General features: G+C 53.2%; 9 protein-coding genes across 9 annotated transcripts; 4 read left to right on the forward strand and 5 right to left on the reverse strand.

The window, feature by feature from the left end:
• Positions 1–214: 214 nt before the first annotated feature.
• On the reverse strand, positions 215–2,127 carry BJX68DRAFT_278053 (Carboxylesterase; the record flags this gene model as incomplete). The annotated part of the gene is made up of 2 exons (XM_071048456.1): positions 215–1,453; positions 1,538–2,127. The coding sequence occupies 2 exons, from the start codon at positions 2,125–2,127 to the stop codon at positions 439–441; spliced, it is 1,605 nt and encodes a 534-aa protein (XP_070895623.1). The 3' UTR covers positions 215–438.
• Positions 2,128–4,529: 2,402 nt separating this feature from the next.
• On the forward strand, positions 4,530–4,962 carry BJX68DRAFT_270178 (uncharacterized protein; the record flags this gene model as incomplete). Its single annotated transcript, XM_071046558.1, has 2 exons — positions 4,530–4,607; positions 4,660–4,962. The coding sequence occupies 2 exons, from the start codon at positions 4,530–4,532 to the stop codon at positions 4,960–4,962; spliced, it is 381 nt and encodes a 126-aa protein (XP_070895624.1).
• Positions 4,824–6,619, reverse strand: BJX68DRAFT_155509 (LLM class flavin-dependent oxidoreductase). The gene has a single exon (XM_071036749.1). It carries the CDS (start codon positions 6,439–6,441, stop codon positions 5,008–5,010), a length of 1,434 nt encoding a protein of 477 aa, XP_070895625.1. The 5' UTR covers positions 6,442–6,619; the 3' UTR covers positions 4,824–5,007.
• A 1,010-nt stretch (positions 6,620–7,629) lies between these two features.
• Positions 7,630–8,773, reverse strand: BJX68DRAFT_257468 (putative peroxisomal dehydratase; the record flags this gene model as incomplete). Its single annotated transcript, XM_071043351.1, has 4 exons — positions 7,630–7,972; positions 8,048–8,141; positions 8,210–8,527; positions 8,605–8,773. The coding sequence occupies 4 exons, from the start codon at positions 8,771–8,773 to the stop codon at positions 7,630–7,632; spliced, it is 924 nt and encodes a 307-aa protein (XP_070895626.1).
• Positions 8,774–9,033: 260 nt separating this feature from the next.
• On the forward strand, positions 9,034–10,874 carry BJX68DRAFT_155542 (glycoside hydrolase family 18 protein). Its single transcript, XM_071036750.1, has 4 exons — positions 9,034–9,305; positions 9,360–9,643; positions 9,694–9,721; positions 9,789–10,874. Exons 1-4 carry the CDS (start codon positions 9,211–9,213, stop codon positions 10,600–10,602), a joined length of 1,221 nt encoding a protein of 406 aa, XP_070895627.1. The 5' UTR covers positions 9,034–9,210; the 3' UTR covers positions 10,603–10,874.
• A 141-nt stretch (positions 10,875–11,015) lies between these two features.
• On the reverse strand, positions 11,016–11,674 carry BJX68DRAFT_270182 (uncharacterized protein; the record flags this gene model as incomplete). Its single annotated transcript, XM_071046559.1, has 2 exons — positions 11,016–11,352; positions 11,448–11,674. The coding sequence occupies 2 exons, from the start codon at positions 11,672–11,674 to the stop codon at positions 11,016–11,018; spliced, it is 564 nt and encodes a 187-aa protein (XP_070895628.1).
• Positions 11,675–12,486: 812 nt separating this feature from the next.
• BJX68DRAFT_270183 (peroxidase family protein) lies at positions 12,487–13,542 on the forward strand (the record flags this gene model as incomplete). The annotated part of the gene is made up of 5 exons (XM_071046560.1): positions 12,487–12,589; positions 12,665–12,857; positions 12,915–12,962; positions 13,016–13,287; positions 13,355–13,542. The coding sequence occupies 5 exons, from the start codon at positions 12,487–12,489 to the stop codon at positions 13,540–13,542; spliced, it is 804 nt and encodes a 267-aa protein (XP_070895629.1).
• Positions 13,543–15,249: 1,707 nt separating this feature from the next.
• On the forward strand, positions 15,250–16,759 carry BJX68DRAFT_257470 (putative endoglucanase; the record flags this gene model as incomplete). Its single annotated transcript, XM_071043352.1, has 5 exons — positions 15,250–15,328; positions 15,414–15,625; positions 15,720–15,784; positions 15,858–15,955; positions 16,014–16,759. The coding sequence occupies 5 exons, from the start codon at positions 15,250–15,252 to the stop codon at positions 16,757–16,759; spliced, it is 1,200 nt and encodes a 399-aa protein (XP_070895630.1).
• A 3,792-nt stretch (positions 16,760–20,551) lies between these two features.
• BJX68DRAFT_243998 (uncharacterized protein) lies at positions 20,552–21,410 on the reverse strand. The gene has a single exon (XM_071041232.1). It carries the CDS (start codon positions 21,365–21,367, stop codon positions 20,729–20,731), a length of 639 nt encoding a protein of 212 aa, XP_070895631.1. The 5' UTR covers positions 21,368–21,410; the 3' UTR covers positions 20,552–20,728.
• Positions 21,411–22,648: the final 1,238 nt, after the last annotated feature.

The raw sequence follows: 22,648 nt of genomic DNA on the forward strand, positions 1-22,648 counted from the left end.
TTAGACTCCGCCTACTCCAACCAGGAAGTATCAGGGCGCTTAAGACCAAGTAAGAAGTTGATTCGCCACATTCAATACTTTGAGAGGCAACTCGCTTAATATGGAGCGAATTCCTGATCAAGCTAAGCTCACACCATTGCGAGGTACCCTAGATCACCATCAAACATTGGGCGCCTAGATTTAGTAACCAGGCGGCCCTACTTTTATTTAGGATGCGAGAACTTATTAATTAGCTCTATAAATTAGGCGGTGCGGGCATTTTATCCACTATAGAGATCAATCTGGTTCAGGGTATGACCACCAGCGATAATACTAAGACCCGGGGGACGATGAGATTGTTGAGAATAAGCCAACGAGGAATTCAAGGCGCCTTGTCAGACAATCCAAAAGTTGCCTGTGTGACGGAGTGCATTTTTTTTCAATCACTGTAGAATCCCCTTAAACCACCCCTGCATATAATTCCTCAAACAACGCACACCTGCTATCAATCACCTCCTCACCCACCGCCACAACAGGCTTTGGCCCATTTCCTCCCCAGGCCCCAAGAACCCCAACATCCGTAACCCCACCCCACCCTGGCCCAGCAGCGGGATCCTTTGCGAAATCCGCCCAAGCCTTTTGCATAAATCTACTCATCTCCCCCTGAAACGCAGTAGCCCCCTGCTGTCGATATGTCCCAAAAACAAGCCCGATCTCTGATGAGTGATAGGCGCCGCTCCCTGGGAAGATCTGCGTATTGGGGAAACTAGCATTGAAATAGTATCGCCATGCTGGGACACCAATGTTGGACGTGGCGTCCGCGATGAGTTTGCTGGGGCATTGGAAGCCGAACTCGGTTGCTATTACGGCGATCTGTTCGGATGGGGAGCGGATGCCAGAGCTGGCGGATATGGGGTAGGCGGATAGGAGTTCGTGTCGTTGCGCGTCGGTGAATGTTGGGAAGCCGGCGCGGAGGTAGGCCTCTGTGTTGTTTAGCTCCGCAGAAACAAGTGGCCATGCGTCTCTGGCATTCGATCCGATCATCAGCGGGACACGCGCAATGAGTGGCTTCGCCTCTGTTGAATTCAGCCGTCGCCGCTGCTGATGCGCGGCGTATGTAACGCCATCATGGACGGGCCCAAAGCTCAGCGCATTCCGCTCAATGATCTCCTTGATCTTCAGTGCGGGCAGACGACGCATGCAGCGCAGGGTATCCCTACTGCGAGCACAGCCCGCGAGCTCGACGAGCTTCTTCCACGAGGTGCCGCTGTCGTCTGCTCGGTCGTTGATGGATGAGTCGCCAGACTGCATAATAGCCGCGTGGAAAGGAAGAGGCTTTGGAGGGGTAGTGATGAGTGCATCGACACTCGCGCCGCCAGCGCTTTCGCCGAAGATTGTGACGCGTTTCGGGTCGCCGCCGAAGGCGTGGATGTTGCGTCGGACCCAGTCGAGGGCGAGGCGTTGGTCGAGCCACCTGCGTCAGAAATATCAGAACCTCATCACCCGCACACTGCGGCACAATGTTACGACCTGGGGGCGGATTGGCAGGAATACTTACCCTAGATTGCGCTCGTTCGGGCGAAGATCCCCAACAGCCCCCGGAAACCCAAAAACATTCGTCCGATAATTACTCGTCACAAGCACCACATCCTGATTAACTGCAAAGCTCGTCCCCTCATACCCTTTCAACGACCCCGATCCAAACATCAGCGCGCCACCATACAACCAGAACAATACCGCGCGCGGCTTCCCATCTTTACTCTTCCCCGACGGCGCCCAGATATTCAGCGTCAGACAATCTTCGCTTTCGCCCGCTGGGGGAGGAGGTGTGTTGAAGAATGCGATTGTTTGGTTTCGCGATGCCTCGGGGTAGTTGAATTGTTGGATGCAGGCGGCGCCGTAAGATGTTGCGGAGAAGGGGACTAGCCTGCGGCGGGGCGGGCGGGGAGGGGAGAAGCGGGTGGGCGGGGAGGCAAAGGGGATGCCGAGGAAGGTATTTACTTGCACGGTCGAGTTGGGGAGTGCGCTTGTTTTGCCGTAGACGAGGCCGTTGGTGGTCAGAGCGAGTGGGCGGTCCGGGTTTGGGTGCCATGGGGTGGCGAGGGCGCCGATGGCGGAGGTAATTAGGATCAGGAAAGCAGTAAGCATGATGCTTTTTTCTCACTTCGGAATTGACTGCTTGGCCACCTTCACATTAATGTCCCTTGCAGGCGGATTTATATACTTTCTCGATAGATGGTTAAGGCTCACAACTGCCGAATGGCACTTCGGCTTGACCTCGGTCTCAAACATGCCCCCATCCCTCTTTTTTTTTACAGGCCAATGCCGAGAAATAGGACCCAGACATCCTTTAATCTCCACGATCATTATGCAGTCTCGTCTGACAAAATGCGGGGGAGTCGCCGCTTGGCAATAGACCCTACCCCGACTCCGGCAGTTGCCATCCGAGGTACGCATGCACGGGCCTCTATAATGGACCCTCTTGTCGAACATTGTTCCTTACGCAACTCATCTATCCCTGTGTTGAAACGAGGGTACCCAATACATTCACTCAGCATTGCTTAATAAAACAACCCCTGATCAACTGCATACAATGCTTACCGTGGGGTATTCGTGGCATCATGCAGGCTATGCAAGGCTTTTAGCAGAACACCACTTTTGTGACCCCCCGGTGGCCTACAATATGTCGAAATCGGCAGGGAGAAAACTGTCCTGAATCTAGCTTGATCCCTTTCCAGGATCGTTGAGGAGCACTACAAAAGACGTATCCTACATTCATCTATTCCAGAAACCACCACGTCGAGTTTTAGGTCAGACTAAACCCAAACAGCCTCTCAAAGAACCCCGGCTGTGGCCTGGTATCCGCCGGCTCCAGCAACTCCCACATGTCGTCATACCATAGTGTCGGTGCCAACTTCTTAAACTCTCGCAGCGCAATCTCGAGCGATGTCAAACCCTCGGGTCCTGGAACATTCGGTTTCGGATCATGTTTGAGCAGGACCCGTACAGTATCCAGGTGCCCGTTCCTCGCCGCATACACCAGCGGCGTCTTCCCCCACGAATCCCACGCATTACTATCGGCCCCTTTGTCCAGAAGAAGCTGGACAACAGCTCCCTGCCCCCTCCCCGCAGCACGGGATAGGGGTGTCCGGCCGCCCATGGAGATATCAGAAACACTCGAGCTTTTTCGATTATCCCGTGACTCAATATCCACACCCGCGGCAAGCAGAATTTCCACAATCCTTACCTGCCCAGCTTGCGCCGCATACGCCAATGGCGTTAATCCCCCGAAATCCGGCAAATCGGGGTCAACGCCGTGCTGCAGAAATACCTGCACGATCCCCTCCATCCCGTCCTCAGCCGCATACGAGAATGCAGTCCGCCCGTTCGCGAGACCGGGACTATCAGGCGCCGCGCCGGCCTCAAGTAATATCCTGACAATGTCTTCATGCCCGCGGACTGAGGCAATTGACAACGGCATCAACCGGCCGTCGGAATCTTCGCCTCCCGTCGTAGAAGCCCCTTCATCAACCAGGATCCTAACGATGCTTGAGTGTCCCTCGCCAGCAGCGAACCACAGCGGGGTATGTCCCCCAACCGGACGCGAGTCGTCGCATGTCGTCTCGACATCTGCGCCGTGCGAAAGGAGGAGACGGACCATGTCTCTATGACCGTGTTTTGCGGCGAGGGAGAGCGCTGTATGGCCATCGCGTCTGGCGGAGTTTAGGGGGATGCGTTGCTGTAAGAGTTCGCGGGCGCGATCCGTCCAGCCGTACCGGGCTGCGCGGAGGAGGCGGATGTCGCGGCGGTCGGTTTCATTATCCTGCTCGGCCTCGGGGTCTGGTTTTGGAAGTGATCGTACCGGGTCGGTGGGACGCTCTGTTGATGTCATGTCTTGGATCGAATCAGGGTCAAGGAGCTCCGAGGTGTCAGTCGTCTGCAGTCCGTGGTGCTGATGGCTAGAACGACAGGGAACAACGAGGGGGACGAGACACGAGCCCCACATTCCGTTTCAGCCCTTGCTAGTCTTGACGTGGACTAGGCCCGCCTGCGGGGGACATGCAACGGAGATCTCTGGGAGAGAAGCACGCGCAGTGCAATTCTCGAGGTTCGATCCAACCATAGGTGATGGACACGACCCTCACCGGGGGAATTTGAACCACTGACAGCGTCTGTTGTGATGATCAGTTTCGGCCCCCATCCTGGCGGCGGCGTGCTTTACCAAAGTCGGTGTCCACCTTGGAGCCCAGAACACCTGCTATCCAATGCCGTCGGACCATGGCTCGATGAGAATCATGGAAATGTTTCATGACAGGGTATTCCAGCCACAAAATGGCTGTGCGTTACGAGCCCACAAATGAGCTTGTCCAAGCTGCGGGGGATACGAATCCTGCAGATGCGAATGCGGAGCCACGTCCAAGCTGGTGTGGCTGAGCTCTCGTTCAGGCAACAGTCATTCAGTTCAGCTGCTCAGCCCATACATCAACCCTGGACGTCCATGCCATCGACTTGGATTGACTTACGCAAAGTACCTCATACAAGCCATCAACATGTTTGGATTCTCAAACAAATCTATGGATGCCGCCCCTCCCTACGAGGAGTTAGAGGCGCAAAGCTCGGGGACTCGCGTACGCACCGCTAATCCAATCTCTACGGCATGATGCAACTGACGTTTGCTAGTATGCAGCAGTCGCTCAACTTGAAGTCGACGATGAACCGCATCACCATCCTCACTCGCAACCACACGAACATCAGTATCTAGACACCAACACCACAAGCACGACTACCCTCCCTGCGCCTGCTACATTCCAACCCCACGTCCACTGCGAGGCCTGCGACGGCTTCCTCCAGCGCCAACAAAAGATGCGCGCCGAGCGGTTCTGCTGCGGGATGGTTGCTGCTACGTTCATGGCCGCCTTTGTGTGTGGACTTTTACTTGGAGTTGCTATTGTCAATGGGAGGAAGGATAAGTGGAATCATTAGTGTGAGATCTTCAGATTGGTAGGCAGGATAGGAGTTATGTATTGTTTAGTTCTCAACCTGCTCCTGCTGGTACTTGGGCACCTTCTCCCCAGCCCGCCACTTGTACTTGCTCCCCGGATGATCCTCCGGCAGTCGATTCGTCCCCAAAAACACTTCTCTCGCCGTAGCCCCCTCCTTGACCGGCGCAGCGCGATATAACCCCCTGGCCCGCAACTCCGGCAGCAGGAACTCAATGACATCCTCGAAACTCCCCGGATTCGTAATGTGCGCCAGGTTGAACCCGTCCACACCAGAAATCTCCACCCACCGCTCCAGCTCATCCGCAACAGTCTTCCCACTCCCAATCAGCTTCGTCTGGATCCCGCCGACGGAAAGGAACTCGACGATCCGCCGCTTCGTCCAGGGGAGGTTATCCGTGCCCGGGACCGTGGCGGCCCACCGCTTCACGATGCTCTGTACGCGTGTGGCTTCTCCGAACCGAAAGTCCTCGTCGTCCGGGAATTTCGACAGATCGATCCCCGTCCACCCACCAAAGAGCGCCTGCACCCCCTCCTCATCCGCATACTTCAAAAACTCCTCCCGCTTCGCAAACGCCTCCTCATCCGTCGCCGCAACAATAACCGTAATCCCCACAATCACCTTGATATGCGCTGGATCCCTCCCCTCACCCTCCGCCACCTTGCGAATATTCTCCACGACAGTCTTGCACTGCTCCGGCGTCTGACCCGCAATAAAAATCGCCTCCCCATGCTTCCCCCCAAACCCATTCCCCGCCTCGGAAATCCCCGCCTGGAACAGGAACGGCGTGCGCTGCGGCGAGGGTTCACAGAAGTGCGGGCCGGGGACCTTGAAGTACTTACCCTCGTGGTGGATCTGCCGCACCGCGTCGGGCGAGATGTACACGCCCGTCTTCTCGTCTTTGACCACTGCGTCGTCGCGGAAGGAGCCCTCCCACAGCTTGTACAGCACGTCCATGTACTCGTGCGCGCGCGCGTACCGCTCATCGTGCGGGACCTGCTCGTCGAGTCCGAAGTTGCGCGCCGCCGAGTCGAGGTAGCTCGTCACGATATTCCAGGCGATCCGGCCCTCAGCCAGATGGTCGATCGTCGTGAGTCGGCGAGCAGTCGCATACGGCGCTTCATACGTCGTGCTCGCCGTAACGCCAAAGATCAAATTCTTCGTCACACTCGCCATACTGGGGACGAGGTACATTGGGTCGTTGACGGGGTACTGTGCGCCCGAGGCCAGTGCGGGGACGACGTTCGCGGGGCCCTTGTAGACGTCGTAAGGACCCAGTGTGTCGGCGATGAACATTGCGTGGAAGCCTGCGTCGTCGAGGAGGCGCGCGAGGTCTGTCCAGAAGGAGAGCTTGGTGTAGTTGGCGGTTTTGTTGCGCGGGTGCCGCCATTGGCCCGGGGCCATGTGCGCGGGGGTGTTCATTACGAAGGCATTGAGGATGATTTGTTTCTTTTCCGACATGATGGTGGTTTCTGTGGCAAAGACGCGAAACCTCGAGGTGTAAGGAAGAGGGGAAATAATTCTGGTCAACTGTTGGAGGGGTAGACAGCCCCGCGCAATGCTTTATACCAACTTATCGTTATCGCGCCGCAGCGCAATCAGACCCGCGGAGCACGCCATCCGCGCGCGTCCTGGAACATCAATGGCTCAAGGCGATTCGAAACGCGCTCTGATTGTTCGCGGATGACGATGTGTCTCCAAGGTGGTTCTCGGCCGGGAAATTGTCGCATCCACCGTCGTATAACGCCATCGGCGGACTGGACTGCGTGACTGCTGTGTGCTTGCTTGCCTGCTTCCGACCCGGCCGCCGAGAAAATATGCTGCACTACCAACCCACCAGCCCTGATCTTATACGCGGTGCGTTCGAGGGTCGCTTTGTAATAGTATTTCGTACTTTGGCGTGGATCTGTGACATTCTGTCGAGTCGACATACATTGAGCCTGAGAGTTGCGTGCTGTGATCCCCTGCCCAGAGCTATATATATGTACGTCAGCGAATCGATGCAGGTAATTCTTGGTTTACCACGAACAGACCGCCTCACCTAGTATGAGAGGTCTCGTCGCATCACAGAGAAGAAACCCATATGCCATCTCTGATTCCAGGTTCGCCAGAAATCCCTGCAATTGCGCCTCAAAGGTCGCCAGCATTGCACCTGGCAGGGTCCCGCAAAGCCCCCCATATAGGCACAGACCCTGAGATACCTCTCGCACACAGGATCCTCCCAGTGAAGCTTGAAGAACACTAAAATCATGCAGCCCCTTCTTCTGCAGGAGCTACTCCCGATCGCCTTTGGGTTTTGAGGGTCTAAGTTCTTCTTCCCTTGCCTTCAGCAAGGTGAGACAGCCAGCGGGGGCGTTTGAATATATGAGTGTCCCTTTTGCTGACTGGCGACAGAGCATTGCTTTGACTTTGTATGGCTACAACGCGATTATGCTTACTTGCAAGCCTGGTGGCTACGCTGCGAATAGGAATTGAGCAACAACCTGTCCGTATTGGGCCTTGAACATGAGCTCTTAGCTGTCCTCCTCGAATATTATTCTACCTGTAGCACTCCGGTTTCCAAAAGAGTAGGTAGACACAGCACCCAGAATCGATGCAACAAACTCGACTTAACCGACTCCCCTAAACATATCAGGAAGTTCACCCATCCTACAACTTCGCACCCCCGCTCGGCGCCTTAATCAACGCCCGCCCATTGCTAAGAACAACCTTCCCCTCCCCATTCTTCGTCACAAACCTCACCTCGTCAAACCCATCAACAACCTCCCCAGTCTTCCACATCTCCGTAATAAGCCTATCACCGGGCCGGACGGGGCTCGCAAAGCGAGCCTGGAATTCGCGGAAGTTCTCCGGGTTGCTCCCGCCAAATGCCTCGAGGACCGCGTGCGCCGTCGCGTTCCAGCTGTAGAGCCCGTGGATGATGACCCCGCCGAAACCCATTTTCTGGCCGGGTTCGGGGGTCGCGTGCAGGGGGTTGTAGTCGCCGTTTAGACTGGATGTATGGGTTAGTTCCACGGGAAGATTCGGGAAGATTGGGAGGACGCGATGGTGAGAGGGAAGGACTTACCGATAGAGCTGTGCCGTCTCCGTCGTGGTCACGATCTCATTCACAGCGTCGGGCTTCCGGCCAGCGGGCGGGGGATAGTTTGGCGTGGCAGGTCCTACGCTCCTTGTCAGTACTCACAGCACTCTCCTTGAACCACATGACCCAGAAGAAAACTCGACTCACCCTTAGGCCCTCCCCAACCCCCCTGCCCAACATAAAACGCACTGCTCTCGACACTCGAATACACCTCGCCGCTCGCAACATCCACAATCGACTGCTCCGTCTCAACGACAGACGCCTTGCCCTTGTCATACACGCCGACAACTTTGCTCCGCAACTCGAACTTGCGCCCCGCGCTGGTCGGGGGCAGCGGCTTGAAGACGGTAATCTTCCGCTGCCCGTCGACGACGCGTCGCGGGTCAAAGGCCGGAACACCGGGGATCGGGGATCCTTTGCTCCGCGCGTAGAAGTCGGTTACCTCGGCGTCGGTTAATTTAAATGCTGCAGGTCGCGTCAGTTTTAGCCACGTCATTGAAGGTTTCGCTCTGCCAAGGGGAAGAAAAAGGGAGGTATCTCACGCAGAATAACCGGATACGTCGGAAAAACCGCAAAATCGGGATGCAGCTCGTAGAGGAAGTGCAGCTCCTTGGAGGTAACACCGATGCTGTTTGCGAAGAGGAGCACGTCGCGCTTCAGCCAGGAGACTTCCTTGGCGGGGAATTCGTGGCCGGCGCCGGGTCCTGACATGTCGAGTGATTATTCTGTGGATTTATTTTAGCGCGGTAGGTTGGTTTGGGGCGATGAAGACCGATGTCAAGTGGGTGAGGAGTGAGGAGGAATGTGAGGTGAGATTTGGAGAGATGGCACGAATTAATATGCGGGGAGAAAATCAGCCTCGGCTGTGGAGGTGGAAGCCAGAGTCACCGGCCGAGCTGCCGAGCAAATTGACAGCGAGCGACTCGGCGTGAAAATGGCGAATCAGATGCACATTAACTAACTAGCTAACTTATTTGCAGCAATTATGATTAGGTCATCTCCCTCGTCGCTGTTTCTTGTGCATTTTGAGCTCATCTGTGTAACCTCAACTGACTCGAGAAATATGTTTGGGTCACCATGGCGATCTCGGAGATAAATAAACACCGACCGCAGCTGCAACCTCGTCTCATCTCACCATCACCATCACCATGGCCTCATTTCGTATCCCGCGTATCGCGCTTTGCGGCCTCCTATGGCTCATCCAACTCACATCGGCGAAAAGATGTCTCATGTACCTCACAGGGTCCGTCCACCCCTTTCTTATTCCTCGCGCACCCAGCTAACCGGTTGGAACCAGCCAACACAACGTCGTCCCCGACGCACCGCTCGTGCAAGACGTAACCCACGTCGCGCTGGCATTCATGCGATCGGATCTATTTAATCGCCAAAACGTGACCGAGTGGCCTCTTTTTACTACAGTTGAGGATGTCCGAGCGAAGTTCTCGCCTAGGACAAACATTATGGTCGCGATTGGCGGATGGGGCGACACGGACGGGTTTTCGGTTGCGGCTGCGTCGGAGGAGAGTCGGGGGTTGTTTGCGAGAAATGTTCGGGATATGCTCAAGGATACTGGTGCTGATGGTATGGATCTGCTCTCAAAAACAGATGAAATCCCAGGCTCACGAGTGCAGGCGTCGATATTGACTGGGAATACCCCGGGTCCGCCCTCCCTCCCCTGTTTCCCGCTTACAATATGCCTGCACGACTGTACTAACCACTCACCCAGCGGCAACGGCGAAGACTACAAACAAATTCCAAATAGCGCCAAGGAATGGGAAATAGAGGCGTATCCCAAACTCCTCTCCACAATCCGCAGCGCAATCGGCCCGAGCAAACTCCTCTCCGCCGCCGTGCCCGGCCTCCCACGCGATATGCTCGCCTTCACATCTGGAACACTACCCGCCATAAGCGAATCACTAGACTTCTTCAACGTGATGACGTACGACCTCATGAACCGCCGGGATAACGTTACAAAACATCACACGGGGATCCAAGGCTCTCTTACCGCGGTCGACGCTTATATTGCGAACGGAGTCGAGGCTGACAAGGTAAATCTCGGCTTCGCCTTCTACGTCAAATGGGTCCGCACGGACCCCAATTCCGCTGGGAAATGTGCTGCGCACCCGGTCGGGTGTAAAACCGTCCTCATGGAAGACCCCAGCACAGGCGGCGATCTCGGACATGCCGGTGGGTTCTCGTGGCATGACGCCGTCCCCGAGAATCTAGATCCGTCGTTTCAGCGCGCGTTGGATCGTGGCGTGTATGATGAGCAGGGAGGCGGGTATTATTTCTGGGATGCGGATGAGAACCTCTTTTGGAGCTTTGATACGGCTGATGCGATTCAGCGCAAGGTTCCGATTGTTGTTGCGGGGAAGGGGCTCGGTGGTGTGTTTGCGTGGGGGCTTGGTGAGGATGCGCCTGCTTTTGAGCATCTCAGGGCGCTTACCGCAGTGTATCATGACTATGAGGATACGTTGGAGAGCAAATGGAACCGAAACAGGGTAGCAACTGCGAGAGGAGTGCAGAAGCAGGAGCTCTAGGCCAGGAGCTCTAGGCCAGCAAGAAGCTGCCTCGTCAATGGGACTACCAAATCCAGCTATCCCTCATCCACTCTTCCCAGGCGCGGCTGTGTGTGCTACCGGCGTGCAAAAGACCTGCCGCTAGCCACATAGAATCTCTCCATTTCACGGTTCGGAAGGGTTCCAGCGGGGAGGAGAAGCTGGCGGCTGCGATGATTCTGCAGGAAAAACACTTGTTGATTAGATGACCTTTGCCTAGTAAAAATAGAAACATGAATGAGTAGTGACTTGCATTCTACCAGCATCGCTGTCCCAGAACAGATGCGAGATGTGTGGCCAACGGTCGGAGACACCGCAGCGAGTCCATTCACTGTCAATACGTAACCGCCGCAATTCGTTAGCTCTTCAAAGCCTTGTAGATAACTGAGGCTAGGCTAGACATAAGGCATAACGTACCTCCATGCCTCTTTGTATGCCTCACGAATGCGATCCCTCTCGTTGCGTGGGTACGCCCAGAAGATCTCGTCGTTCAGCTGAACGCGGCCGGCCTTATCGATAAGGATATAATGCAGCGGACCACCGGGAACGAGCATGGTATCATCCTGGGTGGTCTCCTCATGTGTTCGGATCCTGGGCGCCGCCGTGCAATCGTTGTCCCGTAAAAGTTCAACTGCACAGAGCTCGCTGTAGGTCATTCCGCTGACCGTCTCGGATGATGCCTGGCGAGCTCGTTCGGCGTGGATGGCGTATTCCGATCCTCCGTAGGGGATTCTGACATGGATATCGTTTTAGCTCGGGCCCCGAGTCTGTGGGCATTTGCCTGGGAGTGAATATTGCAAATGAGATCCAACAGGCCAAGTGCGTACTGCATTATAATCCTCAAGAATGCCACGTCAGCTGGGTCGTTGGCACGATGGCAGATGAAGGACCCGTATGCGGCGCCGGGACTTGGGCTCTCGTGGTAACTCTCGGCGGACTCTTGCGTGTTCTTGTCGCTTAATTTCGTAACCAATTTCCACCCCGAGGGTGGGTTGGTGGTGGTGAGCTTGATGGTCTTTCCGACCCAGTCGTTGAAGAAGAACCTTTCGGTCATCGTACTGCAATGGAGGAGAGAGGTGTTAAGTATTCGAGAAAGCAGTTATTCGAGGCAAGTCGGAATCGGCAATCGAGGACTCAAGAACCAACTACTCAACAATTGACTGCTCCGCTGGTTTCTTATCGATAAGATGACGAGGAGATCCCGACTGAGAACAATAGGCTTTGTCCAGAAAGGATGACGTCATCTACACAAGCCCCAGTGTTACTGGGGTCTCACCCTTAGCGGATGCCAGAACAATTCCAGAGAGGAAGAATACGAAGTTTTCGGCAGGGAACAGAGCGAGACTTGTAACTACCAGTCAATGGTGAATCGAACCTGCCTGCCGCGAACCGTCAAACTGAGTATGCATCACGGTCGATCTTCGCTTTTTCCTGACTACAAATACGAGTACGGAGTCCAGATATCAGGTCTAAACCTGACCGACTCCGCAAATCTTGAAATTGTGGTACCTCAGCCACCGTCGATCCCCCCCGGATGAGGCCAAGTGTACGAGTACGAAGCGGCGGGCCCAATAAGCCTCCCCCTTGCGCAGGATCGACAAGCACCCCTTGGCAGGCAACATCATTTCTGAAGGACGCCAGTGTTTATAGTGAAACTTGGAAGCGCGGGATAGGTAATTATAGGTCGGTTATTGGTTGTGAATGAAATCTCCAAGGTTGCCTACGCCGTACTTGCGTCGATCTTCTTCGCTGCTTCGGAGGTTTTTGCTTTGCGTGGAGTATTTAAGAACGCCAAATAGCCCGGGTGAATATTACTATTGTGTCTGGCAAGAACAAGTCAACTCCTAGTTGTGTCAAGCACTCAAAATGAAATTCACCGTCCAGTCAATCCTCGGCCTCCTCGGCCTCGCCTCCGCAAACCCTCACCTTCACGATCCTCACCACTGGCACCCGCCAGGTCCAGGAGACTGTACGTACACCATCACCAATCTACCCCATTCCTCTCTATAGGCGGACCGTATACTAACCGCCATACTCGGTACAGTCCGCGGCCCCTGCCCCATGATGAACACCCTCGCAAACCACAACTTCCTCCCACACGACGGCCGAAACCTCACGCGTGAGGTCGTGGTCAACGCCCTAGCCTCGGCTCTAAACTTCAACGAGTCGCTGGGCAGTCTCATGTTTGATATGGCTATCGTGGCCAATCCTCAGCCGAATGCTACCTATTTCACTCTGTACAGCACCTCGTGGAAGTCCATACTGCCGTGTGTTAGACACTAATTGCAACGCAGGGACCACCTGAACAGACATAATGTTCTCGAACACGATGCCAGTCTTAGGTACGCAATAAATATCCTTCCCTATCTCCGGAGAGCAGAATTGACAAGCGCAGCCGCGCCGACGCCGCCCACGGCTCAAACCACATCTTCAACCGCACAATCTTCGCCCAAACGCGCGCCTTCTGGACGGCGGAAACCCTCACAGCGCAAATGCTCGCGAACAGCAAGATTGCCCGGCAGATTGTTTCTCGCGCGTTTAACCCGAACTACACCTTCACGGCGTCCACGGAACAGTTTAGTCTCGGTGAGGTCGCTGCGCCGATTATCGTTTTCGGGGATATGAATAAAGGAGAGGTTGATAGAGAGTTGGTGGAGTATTTCTTTGGTATGTTTCTTCCCCACCCATGATTCTCGTTCGCTGGCCGGTCTGCTGACGTAAGATGTTTATGCAGAGAACGAGCGTCTCCCGACTGAACTAGGATGGACCGCGAAGAGCGAGCCGATTACGCAGGAGGCGGTTCTGGGCGTATCCCTCATGATCAACGAGGCTCAAAACCTGCTCACAGGTTCTACCGAGGGATCTGGATCTGCTTCGGCGCATGCGCGCAGGGCGGATCTCCATTCTGGGCTCCGGCTTTGAGAACCCTAGTAAGAAGCTTTTGTCCACCCACATGGGAGATGGCATCCAGTACTGCCAGTGTAGTATGCCAATGGCTAGACAGGGTGCATGCGCTCGGTTTTGTTGGGGTAAGGCATGGGACGGGACGGGGCGGGCATAGGATAAACTGGTTCTAAGGGAACATCAATTGAATGCGATGGGGTCTTGTCTGATTAGCATGGTAGTTCAGTCAAGATGTGTCTCGTAAGAGTTTGTGGCCTTGTGATATTGTTAGGCGCAGCAGTTGCGGCTTCGCCATGCAGTGCCGGCGTGGTCCTGCTAGTGTTGGCGGACGGAAACTCCTATTGTCGATATTTTGTGAGGGTGAGATTTGCTGGGTAGGAAGGCGCAGGATAGATGAGGAAGACGATAGTACGACTTTTTCGGGAAAAAAAAAAAAAAGGCCTGGAAATGTTCATAGTCGCGGTCGTGACACTATTTTTCCTTCCAGGTATTGCGGTGTGTAACATGGAGAACGAGGAGAAAAGTGTATGTAAGTCCCAAAATTCGCAGATGTAGAAGAGAGTCACATGCAGACTTGCCATATAAGTGAAATGGTGGTGGGGGAGCACAAAAGATAGGGTATAAGACTGGTAGGACAATATGCGGCGACATGATAAAAAGGGCCGAGAGAAAAATGACAAAACGAGGCGGGCGATGGGTTCGAAAGGCCTAGAACAGAGTAAAGTGTCAACGTCTATCAGGCATATCCAATCATAAAATATATACTCTATTACAGCTTAGCACGTATAATCAGACTGTAAACCACCCAAAAAAGCGTCCCTTTAAGACTGCGACATCAACTCAAACACTTCAATGCAGGAACAAAAGCGACCTATATTTCGTAAACTGTGTCACCTACCCAGCCTGCCCTGAATCGTTTCCTTTTCTTAGCAATGGAATCCCAGACGGCCACAGTACACCCTCCATGTCCAAAGGACAGTGAGCCAAAGTCCAGCGCCAGATGTAACCCAAATGCCGCCTGAAGAAACCTTTCCCCGGAATTACGCCGATCCGGCTAGTCCCGGATCAGCAAGGGCCACTTACCCCGTCCAGCCACCAGACTATCAAGGCCTAGTTACCCCCAAGTTCTGCAGACCAAGACCCGTGCAGAATCACACGGTTCCAAGCTAATATCCAGGGACGGCTTACTTGCATCGATTTAATTTCACTCTAGCCCAGCCCACCCAATTGCAACTTATTCAGGTATTAATTATGCCCCGGTCGACTCCATACTGCATGTGCAGAGTCTACCCCGCAGCACAACGGGCTTTATAGCCGAGTTGTGCCGTTGCCAAAGTAGACCCTCCGTACCCCGCCTCCGCACTCCGCATTGCGGCGCCGTTCCCGGTCCGTGCTCTTTTTGGAGGAAAATCTGTCCCTGGCTGTATGCCTGGGAGCATGATCATACGGTTCTTGGGTGTGGTGAGGTGGGGGTGGTGTGATGGAGTGAAATGCGGTATGTGTCCCAAGGCCTTAGGCATCGTCAAATTGGCATGTAGGTGCGAGAGTGGTCGGGGGCCGGTCCGGGTGTCCGTTCCTCAGGCTTAGCTCGGGGATATGGCTGGGAATTGAAATTGGGAATGGAGTATATATAAGGGGTGAAACAGTAATTCTTCAGCTCGATTCAATGGATATCCTGACAAGCAACACCTTCCCAGACCTTCCATCTATACACTGAGTGCTACCATGAAAAACCTCGCCTTCCCTATAGTAGGGCTCCTAGCCCTATGCATCATCCCATCCCATGTTCGCTCTGAATTCGTCTGTACGACTCCCGCATTCCCCACCCTGACTGCCCACCCACTACACTTACCCTAATCAAATGTCCATCATACTCACACACCTCGCAGGGTTCGGCACCAACGAAGCCGGCGCCGAGTTCGGCCAGGGCTCCTACCCGGGGGAACTAGGTACACACTACATCTGGCCCGACCTCGGTACCATCGCAACACTCAAGAACGAGGGAATGAATATCTTCCGCGTGGCCTTTTCCATGGAGAGGCTTGTTCCGAACTCGATTACGGGGCCGGTTGCTGACGCTTATATGCAGGATTTGAAGACGGTGAGTCTTGGTCTGTTCGAGTATAAATACATGAATAGGAAATGAAATGGCCAGATGGATTGGTTTGGATTGCTAATACAAAATGACATCACAGACTGTCAACGGAATCACGGCCCTGGGGGTGTATGCCGTTCTGGATCCACATAACTACGGGCGATAGTATGTACCACTCGACATCCATCTTGGTCCCGAATAATCACGGTAGGAATACTAAGCAAGAGACAATAAACAGCTACGGAAACATTATAACGTCAACAACCGACTTCGCCGCATTCTGGACGATCCTCGCAACCGAATTTGCAGATAACGAGCTCGTCATCTTTGACACCAGTACGTTCCCCACCATCGACCTCTCCAAAAGGTGGCTCGGCTACTAATACAAATCCAGACAACGAATACAACACAATGGACCAAACCCACGTGCTGAACCTAAACCAAGCAGCCATAAACGCCATCCGTGCAATCACCACAACGCAATACATCTTCGTAGAGGGCAACTCCTGGTCAGGCGCCTGGACCTGGACAACTATAAACGACAACATGAAACAGCTGACAGACCCCTCCGACCCCAGTGGTTCGAAAATCATCTACGAAATGCACCAGTACCTCGACAGCGACGGCTCGGGTACGACGCCCAACTGCGTCTCCGCGTCGATTGGCCGGGAGAGGGTGAGCGCGGCAACGGCGTGGTTGAGGGAGAATGGGAAGAAGGGGATCCTCGGGGAGTTTGCGGGCGGGGATAATCCGACGTGCAAGAGTGCTGTAGGCGATATGCTGGCGTTTTTGAGTGAGGCGAGTGATGTTTGGCTGGGTGGGTTGTGGTGGGCGGCGGGGCCCTGGTGGGGGAATTATATCTTCAACATGGAGCCGCCGAGTGGCGTTGGGTATCAACAGTATTTGGGGATTCTGAAGCCTTATTTTGTTGGTGGGGATGGAGGGCCTATTACTAGTACTACGACGACTAGTACGACATTGACGACGACTACCACTACCACTACCAGCAGTGCTACGGCCACGAGCACTGGAGCGCCGAGGTGGGGGCAGTGTGGCGGCAATGGGTGGACGGGTCCGAGGGTCTGTCAGAGTCCCTGGACTTGTACGGTCGTGAATGAGTGGTATTCACAGTGTTTGTGATAGTGGAGGGTAGAGTTTGGGTTGGCAAGTTAGGGGCCGCAATAATAGTGATAGCTTGTTGACGCAAGGCAGTAAGACCAATATTTCGAGTAAACATCAAACCCGTTCTAAGCGAGAAAGAGAACAGAAGCAAAAGAATACGAAATGATAAGCTTGGAAAACATTCCCCGTATCGTGGTGGCACAAAAAAATAATAATTCAGAAAGCAAGGATGTCGTAGTGATATGAGGAGTCACCAAAAGAAAACCAAGAAGGCTAGAAAGGGTCTAGAACAAGGCTCGAAGAGGGCTAAGCTGGAACTCAAAGGGAACCAACATGCAAGCATCTCTCGTCAGAAAAAGCAAGAAGAGCACAGCCACCAAAAGAAAAAGCGGAAGAAAGGCTCAGCCACCATGACGTCGTTTAACATGTTCCGATAGGTGGTCCCGTCTCCCAAAGGACTTTCCACAGTCAGTTTCAAGGCATGCGAATGCCGTGGGCGAGATATGTATAGTTCGCAGGTGACGGATGAGGTCACCCACGCGATGGAACTGGCGGGAGCTTTTACACCCCGCCCATTTGCATCGAAAGCTGGATGATATTTGCAATGGGGCTGGGGCACGGAAAAGGCTGGGTCGTTCGTTGGGTGTAGTGTGCATTGGTTGGTCGACGACTTGGCTCATATAGCCCGTCGCTCTGGAGGTGGATCGTTCGTCCGCTTGTAACTGCCGATCCTGAGGAACAAACGTGCTATTCCAGGCGGGCGGCTCCCCTGTATATGGATGGCGCACACTGATGGGAGTGCCGAGGTGGGAGAGGGAGCTAGATGGACGGCGAATGGGCCCTACTCTCGCCGGCTGTCCAAAACTTTCTAGATTGATCCTCGGAGGAAACGCCACATCCATAGGATCAAGACCGTTGAGAGGAGACTCGGGGTATGGGGTGGGGAGCGGATTCACGACGTTACGACTCGGCTGGAAGTCCAGTGATACCGGAAAATCTGGGAGAATAAAGGTATTTTCTGAATTGTCGGGGGCGGTGTTGCCATTGAGCGTTGAGCGGGAAGAATTGAGTAGGGATTCCATTGCCTTCTAGTTCGAACAGTTGAGGACCGGTCAGCTTGCAAGATGAGTAAGTGAGACCGTAGACTCTGCTCTGTATGATCAAACGATGAGAAATGAGTGGGCATGCTGAGGCCCAGATGTAAGGGTTTCACGGCGCTTTAGTATATGGCAGATTCCGCTTTTTATCCGTGCACCCCGCGACAGATCGAAGCAAGATCAGTATCCTCTTGCTACGTATCATGCTGGTCATGCGGTTTGGCAGTTGGTCTTTCTCTGTCGATCTACTCCTGTCGTACGCAGGCCTCTGGCCGAGCTCGACCTGTATTGTGAATCTAGACCATGCCAGGGCACACTAATGCAGGGACACCGAGCTCTGTTGCCACCGAGGCTAAAAGGGCAAAGCTCCCAGACGCAAAGGTAAGTCTTTCGCGTCCTGGCGTTTCAGTGATGTCATGGACAGGTAAATGCTTGCCTGGATGTACAATTCCACGTTCAACATGGAAGTGGCCGGGGCGCGAGCAATGGATTGAAGGAACCACAGTGCCTGAGCGGATATATTCTGCTTCCATTTTAGCCGCCATACGTCCTCTTAGCTTTGGACTATCGAGGGGGTTCCCCTTGGAATCTGTTTCTACCCAGTAGCGTATAAGTAGAGTTGCGCGAATTTCGTCACCGACGCAAGCAACGGGTGGTGTTTGCTCGGCCGGCCTAGATTGTCGGACTAAGACAGAGAAAAGAAAAGACAGGAAAAGCAAAGGGCGGGGCATGAGGGGCTAAGCGCTGAGGAAAATCTTCAGCCTTTCGTGTGAGGTAAGCGCCCAGCTCCTTAGCCAATAAATGGTCTCGGATCCCACCTGCGAAATGTGGCACTTGCTAGCGGGCAAATCCACTGCACTAAGTGAATAAGTGAATCAACGGGGGTATTCATGAAAGTGAAGGCGATCTAATGGCGTAGCGAGAAACAGGCCGTGTCGTTAATTCAGGAGAGATCCTGCGATGAGGCTGACGGCTCTGAAGAGGCTATCTGATGCATGGCCTTCCCGTTGACGCACGGGGGCTAAAGTGATAGAACTATTCCTACGGCCAGGTGCAGCTACCCTTCCAAGGAGAATTGGCAGTGATACATCACAAGTTACCAAATAGAAGAGATAATCTAGAGGACGAAGATGGAAGGTAAGCGCCGAGTCAACAATGCGCCACACTACCATGCACAGCCACAACATCGTGGCCTGGCTTTATTGGCTTTCCAGGCTCTCAGACCCTCGACAACGAACGCTACGTTTTTGTTCTAGAAGAATGACGTAGCAACCAGGCAGCAATGAAATAAGCGAGGTAGCCTTGAAGACGCATCGGTTGATCGAGACCTCCCGGACGACTCTCCTGACGCAGGCACCAACAGCCGAGCACACTCTGCTGCTCTTGCACAATGATCAGCAGCTGTGTCGCGTCATGGTCTGCATTCTGTGCTACTTTCGATCAAGAGGGGCGCATGGTAAAGAACTACTCTCAGCTGGTAATTGTTGAGGAACGATGTCTCAGAACAATCGTTTTCTTACATCGTCCTGTATCACAGAGTTCCTCGAATACGAGGTTCTAGAGGTGATCCAGTATTGAGATAGTACGATGTATTCCCGAGCACCTCGGGATCGGCCAACTGGTGATCTGACGCAAGAGCCAAAAGTCGTCTAGTGGCCACACCAAAGTACAATTCATGCCTTCTCCACCGCGCTTTCCCATTGGTTTACAGTTTACGAAATTCTCTTCCCTCGCACTACTAGTCCTAATAAAGATGTTCTTGAATTTGGTCGTGGCTACTAGATCGGACCTATGGCGCCGGTTCGACATGTAACAGGGCGTAGCCGAGCAATCTTGCTCATCGCGAATGATCTATGATTTATACAAGAGATCTCTGAACTCACATGCCGGAAACTCAAACTTCTGCAAAGGAGCGCGGATCTGTTGTGTCCAAGGCCATTGACGACCTGACAAGGCTGCGCGCCAAGAGCTTTATGACAGGCCCATGACAGTCCACCATGGAAGGGTTAGAGACTAGGGACAAGATCTGGGATAGAATTCAGCATCCGGGGACTCTGAAGAGCATTTCATACACGCCCGATTACGCGATTTATATTCCTGGTTCCTTGTCTAGGACCCCGGTGTATCAAGAACTACAACGACGAGGGGAACTGGGGGTCTTGACTATAGTACCTATAGTACTATCTCGCAATAATGGGGTATCTGGAAATGTTACGAATAGCAACCAATAACGTTATGTTCTGATTACTTCAGCTAGAACTCGCCTCGGAGGAAGAGCCTTACGCCAAGACATAGATCATAAGGGCCCCTTGTCAGCCTATGCATACTTTCCTGTTAGGAGGCGTGAGTCCGCCTTGTGATTAACTAAGTCTCCTGGTGGATCCGCCTTGTATACAATCCTCCGGTGCCAAATGCATTGTGCTTGTCAGGAAACGGAATCTGCCGGTTGGTTGGTCCTTCGTTGGTCTTGAAGACCGAACCATCATGCACCTAATTGATCAGCTTGATTTCCAATTCTAGGTCAGTTGCGCCCCGTCTCTTTGATTGTTACACCTTTATCTGGCGAGTCACTACAAAGGCTCACGTATGGCTCGCCATACACGGCTTGTTCGTGACCTTATCATAATGCATTCTTAGCTGTCGCTGGTTTTCGCCTCTCTACATGATGCTATTTGGACTCAGGACTAGATACTACCCAATGTATTATGAACTATGAAGTAGAAAATCCTTTAAAACGTATGGGATGTAATGGGTTCTTCGCAATGCCTATGATACCAACAAAGCATGAAGTCAGGCTACGTGAGCAAGAAAAACCAGTAGACCAATAGCGATTCGCAGCGATAACGTCTCAGTAACAACGAGACCACCCGAGGAGAGTATAAAGACTATACTATGCCTCCTCCACCTGACGCTTGCAGCCTTTCATATGTTCCTTCAAATGGTCCTTCCGCCCAAACGCCTTGCCGCAATGGTTCGCAGGGCACTGATATGCGGTCGGTAATATGTGGATAGTTCGTATATGGCGGGTCAGATCGCCTATACGACGGAAGACTGTTGAGCTTCTGCATCCTTCCCATTTGCATTTGAACGATGCCGGACTGCGGCGCGCTTGGGAGCGGGGTTTCTGGACGTGGCACTCCGTGGTGGTCCTCTGCTTGTCACAGGGGAGAATTATTGGTGTATTGGTCGTGAAGAGCCATTCAGGGTGCAGCATTGGCTGGGGCGTATCTTGTATCTCCGTCGGTCGTCCGAGGGTAAACTGATCGGTTGTCGCATGAGACAGGATTGAGGTTGCGCCGTTGAAGTAGGTATGGGGCTCGAAAGTCATGGAGGGGTTGCAAGCACTCGGGAAGGAAAGTAGAGATCCGGGATTGAGATTATCTAGGGATGGTTGGTGAAGGAACGGGAAATGGTGTTGCATGTCACTCGCAGGCAATAGGGAAGAGGCCATGAGCAGCTTTAGGTACCCTCCGAGCGTAGTAAAAATGTACATCAAGTGAAAGGTGGCAGGGACAGGACATGGTATCATGATATATAGTCCTGGCCGTGAAGCAACTGAGCTCCTGTAGTACTGACTCTGTTTCTACCCATTCGGAAGCGGAACTGCGGTTACCCGAGCAAGCCCTGGCCAAGGATTTCGCCACCATCAAAGCGTCAGTAGGACATGCTTGGCCTTACTTTTTGAGGAGCACAGGTAAGACAGGGTCGCACTAAGCTAGCTAGCGACTAGTAAATCCCTGTTTTGCCAGAAGTTCACAATTGCTAATTAATAGGCTATGCAGGAGGCCGTGGGTGTCGTGTAAAGTCTTGAGTGATCTTGGACTTCGTATCCAAGTACTTGGCAAGAAAATATAATAGTAAAATCATAGAGCAAGGTTTTCCTATAATCTTTCTCCACAGGCTCCTTTGCCGCCGCTGTCACGGACTGTAGTAGTGACAAGTTGACTTGTGTGCTCTAGTCATCAAGCCAAATGATCAAAAATCAGAAAATGATCGACTCTACTCCAGAGTAAGCGGCCAATGCTAGCCGCCTAATCAGCTTAAAGGAGCCGCGATTTGCCACCCGACGGATAGTACGGGGCATTGGCGGGGGTGGCAAATTGACTTGGGAGAATGCTATCGACCAACCATAACTGGCAGATGTTGCTCTCTCGCCGGATATCAGTAGCTGCCCCATGGATCGAAGTTGGTGAGGTAATATCGTCATTGTAGAAGATATGTCTAGTGCTGTGCTGTTTTGTTCAGCGCTTGGGTATCTAGTTGCTTATACATGGGAAATTTTAGCTCCTGAACATTAAAGATAATTATCTTAACCTGTTATACTGCTAAATCAAGCATAGTTTGCTTTCTAATCCCACTGCTTCCACTAGTAAGGACCACTAGCCCTTTTAATACCATCAGAGTTGGGCTCAAACCCAGTTGTTCTATTTCGCCTGTGAGATGTACCGGCTAAGGATTCTCCTTAGGTATAAAGCGACGAGGAATGTGGCAGCTTTCCAGGAAAGCAAAACTGACGGGCGCCTCTGGGCTACTAGCTGGGGCGGCAACCACGACTTTAGTGATAAGAGATTTTACCCCGTTGATGGTCGACATGGTGTGCGTGGATGTGTGATGTGTCCCAGCGGGGGCACTTTTATCTACCACCTAGCTACGCGGGAGGGCCAAGGGTCGTACAAGCACGCTCCTTTACCATGTATCTAGTCTTGATCGTCACAATCAATATCATACAATAGTATTATTCAGAGTTGCTTTTTTATAAGGGCGCGTGTCCGGGCAAGCGTGCTCCCAACTGGACTAAAAGAATCACTAT

This window comes from Aspergillus pseudodeflectus (genome assembly GCF_044049435.1).
Source record: "Aspergillus pseudodeflectus strain CBS 756.74 chromosome Unknown BJX68scaffold_46, whole genome shotgun sequence".
NCBI classification, from domain to species: Eukaryota; Fungi; Ascomycota; class Eurotiomycetes; order Eurotiales; family Aspergillaceae; genus Aspergillus; species Aspergillus pseudodeflectus.

Bases quoted from the DNA above. Each gene is read 5' to 3' on its own strand.
- BJX68DRAFT_243998 (XM_071041232.1), bottom strand. From the start codon at position 21,367: ATGATACCATGTCCTGTCCCTGCCACCTTTCACTTGATGTACATTTTT.
- BJX68DRAFT_155542 (XM_071036750.1), top strand. From the start codon at position 9,211: ATGGCCTCATTTCGTATCCCGCGTATCGCGCTTTGCGGCCTCCTATGG. The intron at 9,644-9,693 runs GTATGGATCTGC...TCACGAGTGCAG, and splicing joins CAAGGATACTGGTGCTGATG to GCGTCGATATTGACTGGGAA. The intron at 9,722-9,788 runs GTCCGCCCTCCC...CCACTCACCCAG, and splicing joins ATTGACTGGGAATACCCCGG to CGGCAACGGCGAAGACTACA.
- BJX68DRAFT_155509 (XM_071036749.1), bottom strand. From the start codon at position 6,441: ATGTCGGAAAAGAAACAAATCATCCTCAATGCCTTCGTAATGAACACC.